Below are 16,473 nucleotides of genomic sequence, written 5' to 3'. Positions count from 1 at the left end.
TCCACCCCCTGTGGGTGGGGGCGGTAAAATAACACCCACGGTATCTCCTGCCAGAGGCTCTCGACTTGGGAGCGTGGGTTGGCAACCACGGCGCCCTTAGCTGAGTCCTGGAATTGCTTCCACTTACTTGTGCCAGTCTCCTCACTTTCATCTATCTTGTCCGACCTCTCCTAGTCAACTATTATTCTTTTCTGACCCCGACGGTGTTAGAGCACTCGAGGCCTAGGAAGTCTTTCATTTTCACACCCACCGTGGCCCTTTGGCCGATGCCTTCATTTTTCGAAGTGTCTGATCCCTTTCACTTTTTCTCTCTGATTAGTGTTATATAGAAGATGGTTGCCTAGTTGTACTACCTCTTAAAACAATAATCACCACCACCACCCCCACCACCACCACCACCACCACCACCCCCACCACCACCACCACTGTCCATACTCCGTAACCAAATCCCCTGGCACAACAGCCTCGAAGGACCATGGCCTACCAAGCGACCGCTGCTCAGCCCGGAGGGCTGCAGATTACAATGTGTCGTGTGGTTGGCACGGCGAATCCTCTCGGCCGTTATTTTTGGCTTTCTAGACCGGGAACGCCATCTCACCGTCAGTCTGCCTTCGTAGAGTAATGATTCGTGTTATTAGCTGCCGTCCTCGGGGGCCCGTGTTCCATTCCAGGTACTGCCAGAAATTTAAGCATGGCAGGTGCGGTGGTATGTGGTTGAAATAGTACATGCAGCTCACCTCCATTGGGGGTGTGCCTGAAAAGAGCTGCACCACCTCGGGATGAGCACACGAGTTTACCGTTATCTCACCGTCAGATGGCTTCTCAATTGTAATTACGGAGGCTGAGTGGACCTCGAAACTGCCCTCAAATCCAGTTGAAAATTCCTGACCTGACCGGTAATTGAACCAGAGGCCTCCGGGTAAGAGTCAGGCACGCTATCCCTACACCGCGGGGTCGGTCCATATTCCGAAAAATTAAATCATTTAATTTTTTTTTTCTTCTCACAGAAGGTTGATGACCATCGTGGAGTAGTTTTCCTATCTTGTGTTTCTCGTATCAGAGTTGCCGTATCGTGCTTGTAGAACCAATGTTGAAGATTTCGCACCCAGGATAATCTTCCCCGCCCACCTCTATATTTCCTTTATACCTTACCTTCTTGTCATTCGGGAAGGTGTGATCGAAGTAGGTTGCTCTTGTGCTATCTGCGAGAGTTAAGACTGGACTGTACTCCCGTAGCGACTGCTGCCGCTGGTGTGGTAGAACTCGAAATAACCGACCTTTTCGGTCACAAATTTCATTTTGATTTGGGTGTTCGTAGAGCTGACTTGTTGGTATATTTTGGTTCGAATTTACGACACTGTAATCGGTGCGACGTGTTGAACCTTACTGAACCCTATCAAATACAGAAGAGACAATACGCGACATTCAGCGAGATATCAAGGGACAGCTATTAGAGCTCTCTCTAGCGGATTGACCTGAGAACTACTGATTCTGTCATAAGAGCACGTGTATTTGTGTGTGATGTTTTTGGTGTTATTTATGCGTTTTCAGTGAGTTGACATAATTAAATAGTAGCGTGTGTCATTCCTTGATATCTCCTCTCAACATGAGGGGGCACCGAGCTCGATAGCTGCAGTCGCTTAAGTGCGGCCAGTATCCAGTATTCGGGAGATAGTAGGTTCGAACCCCACTGTCGGCAGCCCTGAAAATGGTTTTCGTGGTTTCCCATTTTCACACCAGGCGAATGCTGGGGCTGTACCTTAATTAAGGCCACGGCCGCTTCCTTCCCAGTCCTAGCCCTTTCCTCTCCCATCGTCGCCGTAAGACCTATCTGTGTCGGCGCGGCTTAAAACAACTAGCAAAAAAAAAAAAAAAACATGAGGGGAAAGGTATGTGTTGTGTTTGGCTGCAGTAACTATGACGTGAAGAAGAATGCGCGGTCTTTCTTCTGTTTCCCTTGTGACAAGAAAATGTAATTAATATTGTGTTTGCATATATATTCTCCCAGTGACAGAGATTTTTATAGTACTTCATAATCTTCTGACCCGCTCGACCCATATTTTAACTGGCTTAAAATATACAGTAATACGCATATTTTATTGTATAGTGCAGCAGTTAACCTTCAATACCGATGTGTTGTTGTAGGTGTGATCTGTGGGTTTGATTTAATTCAGGAAAATACATATGCACATGAGTGTGCCTGGTTGTGTTCCATTTGGAATGCCGTAATGCGTTGTCAAGCACTGAAGAAAATATGGATGATTTTAAAAATGTACATATTTTGTTGAAACAATATGATGATGAAAATTTGCTTTACCCTAATGTAATGGCATTATTGCTTATAGGGTCAGTTTGAATGTTTTTGAGGCTAAATTTATAGATCTTCATTCTGTTAGTAGGCTTCAAGTTAAAAGGAAAATTGTCCAGCTCTTAAATGTAAATTCGTTGAATCATGTGTGTAAGGAATGTGCCGATATTTTTGTTGACAAGTGTTTAATATGATGATACAATGCTTTTAAATGAGAAAAAAGAAAAATCTAGCCGTGAACGTTCAGGCAGGAATTCTAAAGCTAAAAATTTAATGCATAAATGAAAGATCAAGCCCTTTCACAGCAGTCCATTTCACATCTTGATTATATGTCTAATTTCAGTCTTTAAATAATGACCTGTTAAATAATTCTTCATTCATTTATCCAGAATTGCTTTAGCAACTTTGAAGTTAATATCTTAGTAACACTTTCTTTCTAGACGTAATTTACTGATCCATTTCCGTATATACATTTCTATTGATATTTGAATTTAGCGCGAATTTTCAGGTCGAGCCAATAGGAGCGCCACTTGCGACTTGTCTCCCATTTTAACAAGGCTAAATCCGGAAGTGTCGCGTATTGCCTCTACTGTATTTGACCCTTTTCCCAGTGCCTCCGGGATGAGAATAGTTGGACCGAGCCCGATAGCTGTAGTCGCTAAAGTGGGGCCAGTATCCAGTATTCGGGAGATAGTGGGTTCGAAACCCACTGTCGGCAGCCCTGAAGATGGTTTTCCGAGGTTTTTCATTTTCGCACCAGGCAACTGCTGGGGCTGTGCCTTAATTAAGACCACAGCTGCTCCCTTGCCATTCCTAGGCCTTTAGTGTACCATCGTCTCCGTATCACCTAGCTCTGTCGGTGTGACGTAAACCAACTTGTAAAAAAAAAGAGAGAGAGAATAGTTGGAGTGCCTGGAGTAGATCTTGGGGAGTCTTTGAAAGGGAAGAAATTTTCGTCTGAATGAGGTTCGACTAGGGAATGTTAGTAGCTCATAAGGAGGGCGATGGAATGCAGTATTTAATGCTTGTTACGGGAGGTGGTGATGAGGAATGACTGGTGAGGGTCTGTCTTTGGATTTAGCTGCGGTTAGTTCAAGTGCCATGATTGTTGTTGGATGGATGTGGAGTGAGGTGGTTTGCAACAGGGTGTGTATGTAGTGACGGGGAGGGGCTAATGTTGAGGCTTAACAGGGACGGGGGTTGGTTATGCCGATGTGTTGAATGTAGATGCCTTTTCCTGGCGCAATGTGGCTTGATGCCCTTGATCCCAGCAGGCCTACACAGATGTCGAGAGTAGGGTCTATCAGTTGGTTTACCCATAGGTATTGAACCACGTATCTAAAGGTCTGCAGTCCGTTCACTAACGAAGTCATTTTTTTTTGTTTCTTTTTTTGCTCGTGGCTTTACGTCACACTGACACAGATAGGTCTTATGGCGACGATGGGATAGGAAAGGTCTAGGAGTTGGAAGGAAGCGGCCGTGGCCTTAATTAAGGTACAGCCCCAGCATTTGCCTGGTGTGAAAATGGGAAACCACGGAAAACCATCTTCAGGGATGCCGACAGTGGGATTCGAACCCACTCTCTCCCTGAAGCAAGCTCACAGCCGCGCACCCCTAACCGCACGGCCAACTCGCTCGGTGAAGTCTCTTGTGTCCATCCTTCTCCACCGTAAAGCAGCACCGGTAACACATATCACTTCACAACACACCAACGAGTTCTGAATCGGAGGTCATAGTTGCACACAAGATGTTTTAAGTTCAGAAGCTCACTTCCTGCAATACTGATTCTGGTTGTGATTTGTATATCGGTGGTGGTGGTGGACAGCCATCTTATATTAACACTAACCACAAGGGAAAAATTTAAGAGGTCCGACATTTCGATGAATGAAGGTATCGGCTAAAGAAAGCGAAGGGACACGAAAGGCGTGAAAACTAAAAACTTCCTAGGCTTCAGGAATCCTAATACCGTCGGGGTCAGAAAAGAACAAGAGTTGACCAAGGGAGGTCAGATAGGATAGATGAAAGTGAGGACAAGTAAGTGGAAGCAATGCCAGAACTCAGCTAAGGGTCCCGCGGCCTCCAACCCACGCTCTAAAGATGTGAGTCACCTCTTACGACAGGCAGAGGATACTGTGGTGTATTCTACAACCCCCACCAACAAGGGGTCCATTCTTTGGTTAGCCAGCATGCTGGGTACTTGAAATATGACACCTTTTCCGTGGTGTTTCCGACGGGATGTCCGGCTCCATGGCTAAATGGTTAGCGTGCTGGCCTTTGTTCACAGGGGTCCCAGGTTCGATTCCCGGCAGGGTCGGGAATTTTAACCATAATTGGTTTATTCCCCTGGAACGGGGACTGGCTGTATGTGTCGTCTTCATCATCATGAGGATCACCTCATCACGACGCGCAGGTCGCCTACGGGAGTCAAATCAAAAGACCTGCACCTGGCACGCTGAAGTCCTCGGACACATCCCGGCACTAAAAGCCATACGCCACTTTTTATTTCCGACGGGATGATAACAGCGTTGGTGATTTTCTGTTTGCTGATTACCGTGAATTTTATTTTCTGATACAGACATTAATCAAGGAAAATATAACCGTTCCTTTATTGTCAGCTCTAAAGAATAGAATAATCGCCCCCCCCCCCTAGTTTCGCATCGCCAGGAACTGGGGAAAAAGTAATTATTTATTGCAATCCAAATTAGTTTGATACGTGCATGATTTTGTTGCAAATGATTTATCGATCACTACCTTAAACATTACAATTACGCCTACTCACTATTTACACCCGATCTCTAAATTATTGTTAATAAGATTTTTTTATTTTTTATTTTTGTCCTAGACGTTAACATTGTTATATAGTCTAGGATCTGGAGTATAAGTACTGCACAGTCATTCTAAAGAAAGAATGCACGTATGCTATTCTATACGTTCCTTGCAGATATGTACACCTTTCTCATAAGCAATTGAGCCTGTAAAAGTATAATGTTTCTTATGGGTATCCACATGTGAGGTGAATTATATTTTGATAATAAATAAAATTAAACCCCACCGAGCTCGATAGCTGCAGTCGCTTAAGTGCGGCCAGTATCCAGTATTCGGGAGATAGTGGGTTCGAGTCCCACTGTCGGCAGCCTTGAAGATGGTTTTCCGTGGTTTCCCATTTTCACACCAGGCAAATGCCGGGGCTGTACCATAATTAAGGCCACGGCCACTTCCTTCCAACTCCTAGGCCTTTCCTATCCCATCGTCGCCATAAGACCTATCTGTGTCAGTGCGACGTAAAGCAAATAGCAAAAAAAAAAAAAAAAAATTAAGTCTGATAAAATATTAAATGCGAGCAACATGCGTTCATTCTAATTTTCTTCCCTTACACAGAAGTGATAGGCTGAACACGTTAAGACTCAGATTATAAGCACCATCGAAAGGAAAGAGCAATTTTTCAATTAGTTAATACACAAAGTTTATCTACACTTCGCGAGTGAAAGGTAGCATGTCTATGCTTGTACATTAGAATGAATTTGAATGATAATATTCGCTACAAATTCGTCGCTTGTTTCCTTCCTAACACAACAGAACTACGAAAGTTTATTGTGAAAGTTGTATTGGATAAATGTATATTAACAATTAAGATAAGAATAGTTTTATAAGAAAGGCTATGTCACGGGACGAGGCATTTTTGCATTGATTCTTCCGTACAAACGTCCGGTCAGTTTTTGTCTCGTAGATGTTGGGAGTAGGGCCTATCAGGCCAGATTCTTTACTATTTGATGAAAGATTACCCGTGTTCTATCATAATCAATAATGCTTCTAAACACAAAACAACGTTTAGTATTGGGGAGGGCAAAGAATTCTTTTCATGTTCGAAATTTTGTCCTCTAAAAATATTTTTTATTACATTAAACTAACATTTCATTCACGTCAAATAAAGATGGGCTCTGTTAAAAAGAAAGGAATGAGGTAGAAAAAGAAGAAAATAACGCGAGAATATTATTTTATGTTTGTATTCGTGTAAGAACAAAAGGAACAGCGACAGCAATACGTTGAGCCTCCATTGTAGGCTACGCTAATGAAATGAGAGGTAATAATATTGTCCCAGTACGCCCCGCCCCTCATCCAATGAGACTGACTGTGGGGGCGGGGCGCGCGTCAAGACCAGTGCCGACGTCGACGGTCGGCGTCTGTTCTGCTCGTGGCGTCGTAGTAACCATGGCTGGGCCTTTCCTCTCACCGCTGCCCGGAGATTTGCTGTCGGAGTACATGTTTGGTCGTCGTCGTCAAGTAAGTACCTCCAAAACGTCTAATATTTCAGTTTAGAATATCAATTTGTAGAGTTATATCAAAGTAGTTAAAATTTAAGCCGTGTGATTTACTTCGAAACTAGAATCAACTCAAGCTTCCGTGGAAATGTGTGATCAACTCAGGTGGAAGTGAAATGCGTATGCTGTAGAATTTGTATAGGCTACAGATTTTACTAAGAATTTTTGACCGACCTCAGTGGCCCAGTAGTCTGCTCCCTGTATCTAAAATATCGGGTTTGTTCCCAGTTGAGGTACCTGTCATTTAATTGTGTTCGAATTCGACAATTCCGTGTCATTCGTTTCCAAAACGCCGATGAACTCCAGTGGGAGAAAATGCTGGCAGCCCGATGTCTGCCACTCTCTTATCCCAGCATTTTTTTAATGATGGGATGAGGCACACGTTTGTGAAAGTTTTCTAAAGTTTGCGTCTTGAACATTGTGCAATAAATATTGAATATATTCTGTCTTTCCAAGGTTGATATATTAGTGACGTCGTATGGAACCATTGAGCATAAAAGTTCTTCAGTCGTGCTAAAAAGGAATGTGATTTTAACTCCATTAAGCGAAATGTCCAATAAATAAGAAATAGTACTGGTTACAGAATATATATGGAGACAGAGAAAACACTGTGAGATTAAGAATAAAAAAGGAAGATACGAAAACGTAGAGGATCACATAAATCACACAGACATTAAAGAAACAGAAAATATTAGCAGAAATTGTCCTCTTGTTACTTCATATCAGTGCCATTAAATGATTCCTGTCCTTAATTAAGCTACGAATAACGGAACACGCCGGAATGTGTAGTTCAGACAGTAGACCACTGACTTTCTGACCTCAAGTTGGCGGATTTGATCCTAGCTCAGTCCGGTGATACTTCTAGGTGCTCAAATACGCCAGTCTCGTGTCGGTAGATTTATTGGCGCGTAAAAGAACTCCTTCGGGACAAAAGCCAGACACCTCGTAGTCTCGGAAAACCGTAAAAGTAATTAGTGGGACGTAAATCTAATAGCTGAACACAAAAGTAACATGTTTATACATAATACTTTCTCTCCATTCTGACAAAATTTAACCTGAAAATCAATATAATTTAAAACAACGGTAATATCAATCGTGAGGTAGAGTTCCTTATTTATCCCGCCGAGTCCCGAAAATACTTTTGGACTGATCACCTGCTGCACTACTCCAGCATTACTAGCTATCTGCTAACACAACAAGGTAAATTTCCACGATATCACAAGATTATTTTTGTGTTTTGTAAATGCTCTAAAGCATCTATAAATAACTTATAGTGATGCCATATAATATACGGCATTCATTACTGATTGAGAGTTAGGAACTTCATTTCGAATGGTCCGTATTGAACCGAGATTACATATATATTTAAGTAAAATGGTGAGTTTTGCAGTTTAAGTCCAGCGGACATAGCCCAGAAGGTGTTGTACGTGGAGCAGATTCCTTATCTATCTATATAAATAAAATCGTAACGACTGTGTGCCTCTGCATTGACTATTTTGGCGAATGTTCGCACAGCTACCCGTTTAAGGGGGTAATAATGACCATCTGCATATTTTTTTGCTTTCGTTTCCTGAAAGTCCTAAGTTTTACCCTCCTCGCCCAAAATCCAGATTGCGGCATAATCTGCCAGACGAAAAAGAAAATTGAAATTTGACGAAATTATACGTTTTAGCTGTAACGGACGGAAAACTTCAAAGATCTTTAAATTTTTCACTTTTATCCCCGAAGAATATCGAAATATGGAGGCAATTTTAATGATGTTGCAGACCTTCGGGAAGTCCTATCACATAACGGATTGCACAATCTCCATTCAATTTGGAATGATCTACAACCTTGGTCTTATGACTTTTTGTCGTATCTGTATCTCTTTTACGTTTGATTTTTCTCTATTAATCGATGTTAAGTAAATTTGGACTTTTCACATGCATAATTCATACTTTCAATCACTTATAGGAAATATGTAATCATCAAACTCTTCACGAAAATGGGCTCACCCAGTAGCCATATGTGAGCCAAATGCTATGTATGTAGCTCTCACATAATTATTCAAAAAGTAATGCAATGAGAGATAATCTTTAAAAAAAAAACGTTACCCTGTTCAACGTTTCTAACTCAATCTGACCCAAAAATAGATGAGATCTCATACGACCTGCCATTTAGGCCACTAAATCCGGCGTCTTACGGTACAATCCTATGTCGATATGACGTACGTTTAGCAGCAGTTAATCTGTAAATGAAGGTCTGCAATATTGTAAACACGCATATAATTTCGTATGTTGATCTATATATATTCACTGATGTCGATTTTTAGCGATCGAGAAAGGGTGTGTCTGCTATTGTAATCAGTACTCCCCACACCGACTTTGACTGGCAGTAAGAATGAGGTCCTTCTCCAACTCCTGTGTAATTGGCATTAGTAAGGAAAGCCTACCATTGTAATGAATAGTTCACTTCTCGATTTGACTTGCAGAAGGCAAGGGAACATGCAGTTTTGTTTAAAACTCCCCTACCCGATTGTGTTTGGCAGTAGGCAAGAGTGCCCGCAATTATAAACAAATGTCATCATCTAAAATGTGACTGGCATTAGGTATAGTGGCCTGCTATTTTGATGGAAACTCACCAACTTGGTGTGACTGGCAGTAAGCTGGCTGGCAGTAGGAAAAGTGGCCTGACATTATAATGATAACTACACAACTCAATTTCGACTGATAGTAGGGTAGTTGCCTGCCATTATAATAGAAACTCCTCAACTGTTATCTGTCTGGAGGTAGGAAAGGGGGCTGCCATTCTAACGGAAACTCCCCGAATCGATTGTGACCGCGCAGTAGGTAATGGGGCCTGCAATGATAATGTAAACTTCCCAACTCGATTGTGAATGGCAGTAGGTAAGTGAGCCTGCCGTTATATCACAAATCCGTAACAAACACTTTACATTGGAAAGAGCGTACGGGGACCTCCCCATGCTGTTTCTCGGATAACGCTAAGAAACATGCAATTTTAAAACAATCTTATTTACTGCATGTACAGTATTTACTTCGATATTCGAATGCAATGTAGAATACCGTAGCGAAGCACGGGTACAATTGCTAGTATTTACAATAATAGTCTATCATGCCCATGTATTGGAACCATCTGCAACTGTAGGTAGATATTATTTTATAATTATAATGTTAATGGCTTACGTCTCACTAACTACTTTAACGGTTTTCGGAGACGCTGAGATTTCGGAATGCAGTCTCGCAGGAGTTCTTTTACGTGCCAGTAAATCTACCGATATGAGGCTGGCATATTTCAGCACCTTCAAATACCACCGGATTGAGCCAGGACCGAACCTGCCCAGATGGGGTCAAAAAGTCAGTGCCTCAACTGTCTGAGCGGCTCAGCCCGGCAGAGATATTACTTACTGACTTGTCAGTTTGGGACAAATACAACACGAGTCCAACAGGACCTGCATGTTTTCCCTAAATATAATTTCCAATATTTTACATTCTGAAATAATTAACCAACGTTTCAAAACTACACTAATGTCTGACAACCTGCACTCAATCAAGAGCAACATTTTTCATTCGAAGAATTTTCGTATTTCAGCCGTCTCTGTTTTGGTCTTATACAAATCTTTGCATATTTCTTTTTTAATGTTGTGCTGTGAAACTGTCCTTCCCTTGGATCAATACTAATGCTGATTACTTTGATTCAGAGAGAATCTCCGGTTGACTAAAACGTTTCATAAAATATGACAAGAGAAGGACAACGAACTTACAAACACTTACAGTCAAAAGGAGTTCCGATTGCACTTAGATCGTTTAACATGGAGTTCTCGAGGGTTCGTCTTAGGGCGTTGGAGCATCCTTAGTCACAAGTCCTCTTATTTGTGTGAGTGAAGAAACTGCTCTATAATCTGTGTTGTAGTGATGTCGTAGGAAGTAAATATGTCAGAAATGATCTTCATAATTAGAAAAGGTAACCGTAGATAAGAAATACGGAGCTATAATTTGTTTGGAAGATAACATGGAAATGCCACACTAAAAGTTAGCCGCTGAATGTGATAGTGATCCGGCTAGGAACCGCTCACCTCTGGCTTTACAGTCCTCTCCAGAAGCAGGTGATCCACTCTGTTTAGCTATTAAAAACAAGCAAGCAAATAAGCAAGCGAACTTGTCGTCTTATATAACTTTTGATATCGTGATCATAGCATCTAGACCTCTAGCTTTCCGAGGAATCCGAATAAGAGGGGTATGACTTTTCATTTCAGAAAATACCATTTAACCTTGGTGAGATTCCAGCGACAGTCAATAAAGGCTGCCAGCTCGTATATTGTCCGGGTCCTGCTGAATGGTCAGCGTTGAGGCATTCGATTCGGAGGATCCCGGTTTCGATTCCCAACCAGGCTGGGAATTTTAACCGCAATTGGTTAATTCCGCTGACTCGAGGACAGGGTGTTTGTCCTAATACAGTTCTCTTCATATACGTACAACACATCACACTATCAACCACCACAGAAACACACAGTGGTGAATACCTCACTCCACACAAGGAAGGGCACTTGACGTAAAACAGGGTAAAAGCCACATCTATGACACATTCGACCTATGACCCCACCAGGGTATAGGAAAAGTGGTGGAAGAAGAAGTGTGTCGTCTATTTATCGTGTGTGTGTATGAGTGACAGAGAGAGAGAGAGAGAGAAGTGGGAGATAATTTGCTCTTATGTGCTCTGGTGGCTGAAATTGCAAAGCTTATGGTGACTTTCATGATGTTGATGATGATGTTAATAATAATAATGCTATTGATTTTAAAAGCACTATTTTCGGAGACACAGATGTGTCGGAATTTGTCCCATGGGAGTTGTTATAAGTGCTGGTAAATCAACCGACACGAGGCTGGTCTATTTTAAGCATTTTCAAGTACCAGCGCACTGAGCCGGGATCGAACACACCAGCTTGAACTCTGAAGGCCACCACTTCTACCGTATGAGCCACCAAGCCTGGCTAACTGCCTTCAAATAATGTACCAGTTTTCCTTACGCGAATGAGGAACAAAACTGCACTCATAGTGACAGCAATTTGCAGCATAGTTTCTAACATCGAACTTCAAGAAAGCCCAGCTTCAAATTCTGGCCACTCTGTATTCCATGCCAATGGATTTAACGTAAAAGCCGAAAATGTCAAATATTGTAGCTATTTGTTTTTCATTTCATTTCGGGTGTAATTGAGCAGCACGAATGATCAGGTGCTCGCCTCCAGTGTAGTTGGTTGCAGGGTCGATTCCCAGCTCAATAGCTTGACGTTTAAGAATCCCTGTATGTGAGATATGTCTATTTAGGGCAAAGTTCTATACACTTAAGTATGAAAGCATTTCAAGAGGTTATTATTATTATTATTATTATTATTATTATTATTATTATTATTATTATTATTATTATATTCTTCTTCTTCTTCTTCTTCTTCTAAAGTACTCAATCTATGGATTGGTCTGCGGCAGTTCTCCAGTCGGCTCTATTCATAGCTTTCCTCTTCATCTCATCATAGCTTCTGTATCCTACATCAGACATGATTTGCTGTACATATTGTAGGCGTGGTTTTCTCTACATCTTTTGCCTTCAACCATTCCCTTCAACACCGTTTTCAACTGGCTGTCGTGTCTCATAATATGTCCTATCAGTCTAGTACTCCTCTTTATACTTTTCAATAATAATGTTATTTGTTTTACGTGCCACTAACTACTGTTTTACGGTTTTCGGAGACGCCGAGGTGCCGGAATTTTGTCCCGCAGGAGTTCTTTTACGTGCCAGTAAAGCTACCGACACTAGGCTGACGTATTTGAGCACCTTCAAATACCACCGGACTGAGCCAGGATTCGAACCTGCCAAGTTGGGGTCAGAAGGCCAGCGCCTTAACCGGCTGAGCCACTTAGCCCGGCGTTTATACTTTTCCATAAGGTATAATTTTCCTTCACCTTCTTAAACACTTCAGAATTCGTTATTTTTTCTGTCCAGTTAATCTTTAGCATTCTTCTATAACACCATAGTTCAAAAGAATTTAACCTCCTTTTTTCTTCTTTTCCAATTGTCCACGTTTCACAACCATAGAGGGCAATGCTCTAAACAAACGCTTTCAATAATCTTTTTCTTGTTATAAAATTAATGGAATTTGTAGTGAACAAACATTTCTTGACGTGAAATGCTAATTTGGCTTTTAAAATAATACCTTTTTGTTTGCTAGGGGCTTTACGTCTCACCGACACAGATAAGTCTTATGGCGACGATGGGATAGGAAAGGCCTAGGAGTTGGAAGGAAGCGTCCGTGGCCTTAATTAAGGTACAGCTCCAGCATTTGCCTGGTGTGAAAATGGGAAACCATGGAAAACCATCTTCAGGGCTGCCGATAGTGGGATTCGAACCTACTATCTCCCGGATGCAAGCTCACAGCCGCGCGCCTCTACACGCACGGCCAACTTGCCCGGTAAAATAATACTATTATTATTATTATTATTATTATTATTATTATTATTATTATTATTATTATTGAAAATGTTTTTCCGTGGTTTCCCATTTTCATACCAGACAAACGCAGAGGGGTCGGTTCAGAAATGTAGGAAATTAAAGTTTCAAAATGAGCTTGCGTCTGATTCTCAGCGAGATTTCACAGTCCACCCTGACTAACATTTTAGGAGTGTAGTATTTACTCCACACGCCGTACTTACAAACTGCCGCGACTTCTCATGACTTTGGTGTACTACAATTCACTGCTACTCGACGTAAGATTACCTCCGAAATACTTCTTACGAAAAATGGTCTAAAACGTTACTTGTAACTGTTATATGTTGGAGTAGCTTTGTTGAAACCACGATCCTTATAACAGTTGCAGTAAAATAGCACTTTGGCATATCAATAATAAAGTGAGCCCCTAGGAAACTACGGCAGTTGATCCCATTGATCTGCTCCTTAGAAAAATAAGTACACTACGCAACAATTCAAATTAGTTTTATGTAAGTACATCGTCAAATGTAACAGCATAGTGAGTAGAATCTTGAACGTTACTCTCCCAGGAAGTTTAGATGGTAATTCACGAGATCACTCAACGAGGGTTCCCAAATTACGATAGATAATATATTCTGAAGAAGATCTGAGATTATTCTACAACTGTATGTTGTTCCAATGACCGAAAATAAGGACGATTTTCATTAGCGATATGTATATGGGATACATGGATAATTTTCTGAAAGATACAAAATATCGGGGAGGGAGCTTGAAAAGAGATGGAGTATGATGAATAAGAAAATGAGCATTTTCAAGACTAATCTGTCAGTAGGGAAGAAACCTAAGGCAGAATACAAAACTGGAACAGGCAGATCATTTCCGGATGGTAATATACTAAGTGACACTGAACCGAAATTTAACAAAGCTAATGCAGTGAGCTCACAGTTGCGATCAACGGTATTCTGTAAGAAATAATTTGTAAGTAACGGACATGACAGTGTAGTTAGAAGGAGCGTTGGTACACACCGGCGAAAACAATGGCCGGAGGGTTATCGGAATAAGGAACTCGATGGATGCTCTGTATGTATAAGCCGACTCGGTGGTGGCGTTATATGACGGGAATGGTGGAGTCATAGGCTACCTAGGAGAACAATGGACCCGACCGTGGAGGGTAAGAGAAGAAGAAGACCAAGGCGAAGGATGTTAGACTTAATTTTTAATTATTTAACGGTAAAAGGTTTGGAACTAAATGAGACCACGGAGATAGTTACAAATGTAGGATTGTGGAGATCCTTAGTTAAGACACAGAGGCTTGTAGGCTAAAGGCCGAAAGGTATAACAGTTTATTATTATTATTATTATTATTATTATTATTATTATTATTGTCCGAGTCGTTAGCTGAATGGTCAGCGTACTGGCCTTCGGTTCAGAGGGTCCCGGGTTCGATTCCCGACCGGGTCGGGGATTTTAACCTTCATTGGTTAATTCCAATGACCCGGGGGCTGGGTGTTTGTGCTGTCCCCAACATCCCTGCAACTCACACACCACACATAACACTATCCTCCACCACAATAACACGCAGTTACCTACACATGGCAGATGCCGCCCACCCTCATCGGTGGGTCTGCCTTACAAGGGCTGCACTCGGCTAGAAATAGCCACACGAAATTATTATTATTATTATTATTATTATTATTATTATTATTATTATTATTATTATTATTATTATCCATATATTGAAAACACTAGGCTGATTATTTTGACCGCGAGTTTGAGAGAACGGTTGAACCGACTGACATCGTAAAGCATTCCGACGAATGCTCTTGGCCTGTAGATTTGCAGTGTCCTTACAAGCATAAACATCCCTTGTCTATATTTTTAAATTATTTAAGAAAAATGTTGCATTCTGATTGGCCGAAGCGCTTGCCAATACTTCAAGGCAGCTTGAACCGTTAGAAGGCTGAGGCATGTGGTACGGTAGAGGAGGCGGAAGGGAATAAGTACGCATGCGCAGTCAGACGTCTTCCTGGTCAGTTGTACTTCGTTGACAGAAATAGCCACTGTTTTGCTGTCCAGTGGTTGAACAGTGCACATTATATTCAGTATTCATCTACATTTAAATGAGAGTTCGGTGTCTGGATTAAAATTAAATTCCAGAGCAGCTGACGATATTCGATTAGCACGACTCAATATGGGAAAAAGCACCAACGACAGATAGCATTCATTAATGTGTGTGGATATTCTTATAGAATATATCATAGGTAACGATATTCCATTCCTTCTGGTGGGAAAATGTTTGTTCTTGGGGAGATTTCATAAAGGTTTTGCCTGTTTTGCTACACGCTTATCGCCAAACAATTATTTATAATTGTATTAAATACTCTCCTCTTTGACCCTCCTTCAAAACTGGCCGCTTACATAAAAATATTCGAGCAAAACCACAAAAAATGGAATTGGCTGCTTGTTTGCAAGAAATCAGTAACGGCGACTACCCCTCTGTAGATGGTGACTGATCAAATGTTATTGAACTACAAGCAAGAATTTTAATACATGATGATATCGTGATTGAAATATATAGCAAAACGTTCACTTCTGCGAAAGATGACATAATTTTCTCGGAAAAACATACACTAGCATAAGCAGATTAATACTAAATATGAAAGCTAGCTACCTTCATTTCCTACATAATTCTTGAATTCCTTGGGATTAATGGTCCGCCTCCACATATTATTATTCTAAAAATTGGAGCCATAGTTATGCTTCGTAGAAATCGGAACGTTTCCCAACAGCTCCTAAACGGAACCAGATTAGGGCCTAATTCTAAGAAGTATCTATGAAAATTGTTTAGGTTTGGAAGTAATCCGTGGATATAGAGATGGACAGAGAGCTCTAATCCCTCGAATTGATTTAACAACATCCGATAAAATACTTCCATTTTCTTTCAAGAGACATCAATTTCCAATTCGTTTGGCATTTTGTATCATGATCAATAAACCTCAAGGGACGTGAAGGTCTCTATTTACCTCAGTCAGTTTTCAGCCTTGGTCAATTAAATGCAGCAATGTCAAGAGAGCAATATTTTGGAGTAGCAATAATCCCGAAAGGTAATTGTACAAGGAACGCACCAAGCAAGTGGCTGCGTGGTTTGGGTCACGTAGCTGTCAGTTTACATTCGGGAGACAGAGGGTTCGAACCCCACTGTCGATAGCCCTGAAGATGGTTTTCCGTATTTTCTATTTTCACTCCAGGTAAATGCTGGAGCTGTGCCTTATACCTTGTTTAAGGTCACGGTCGCTTCCTTCCCACTTCTAGCCATTTCCTACTATCCCATCGTCGGCGTAAGATCTACCTGTGAAAACTGTAAAATAT

At 41.4% G+C, this 16,473-nt stretch overlaps 1 protein-coding gene across 1 annotated transcript in view; it reads left to right on the top strand.

Annotated features, from left to right (window-relative positions):
• Positions 1-6,511: 6,511 nt before the first annotated feature.
• The window catches only part of LOC136873580 (dorsal root ganglia homeobox protein), a 110,763-nt gene continuing 100,801 nt past the window's right edge, over positions 6,512-16,473 (top strand). The window contains exon 1 of the mRNA XM_067146716.2: positions 6,512-6,589. Coding sequence (XP_067002817.2) covers positions 6,518-6,589 — 72 coding nt within the window. The 5' untranslated portion in view covers positions 6,512-6,517. The remainder of the gene's footprint in view (positions 6,590-16,473) is intronic.

Source organism: Anabrus simplex, chromosome 1 (assembly GCF_040414725.1).
Source record: "Anabrus simplex isolate iqAnaSimp1 chromosome 1, ASM4041472v1, whole genome shotgun sequence".
Lineage (NCBI taxonomy): Eukaryota > Metazoa > Arthropoda > Insecta > Orthoptera > Tettigoniidae > Anabrus > Anabrus simplex.
Note: the sequence above shows the minus strand (reverse complement) of the source record. Positions and strands in the feature narration are given on the sequence as shown.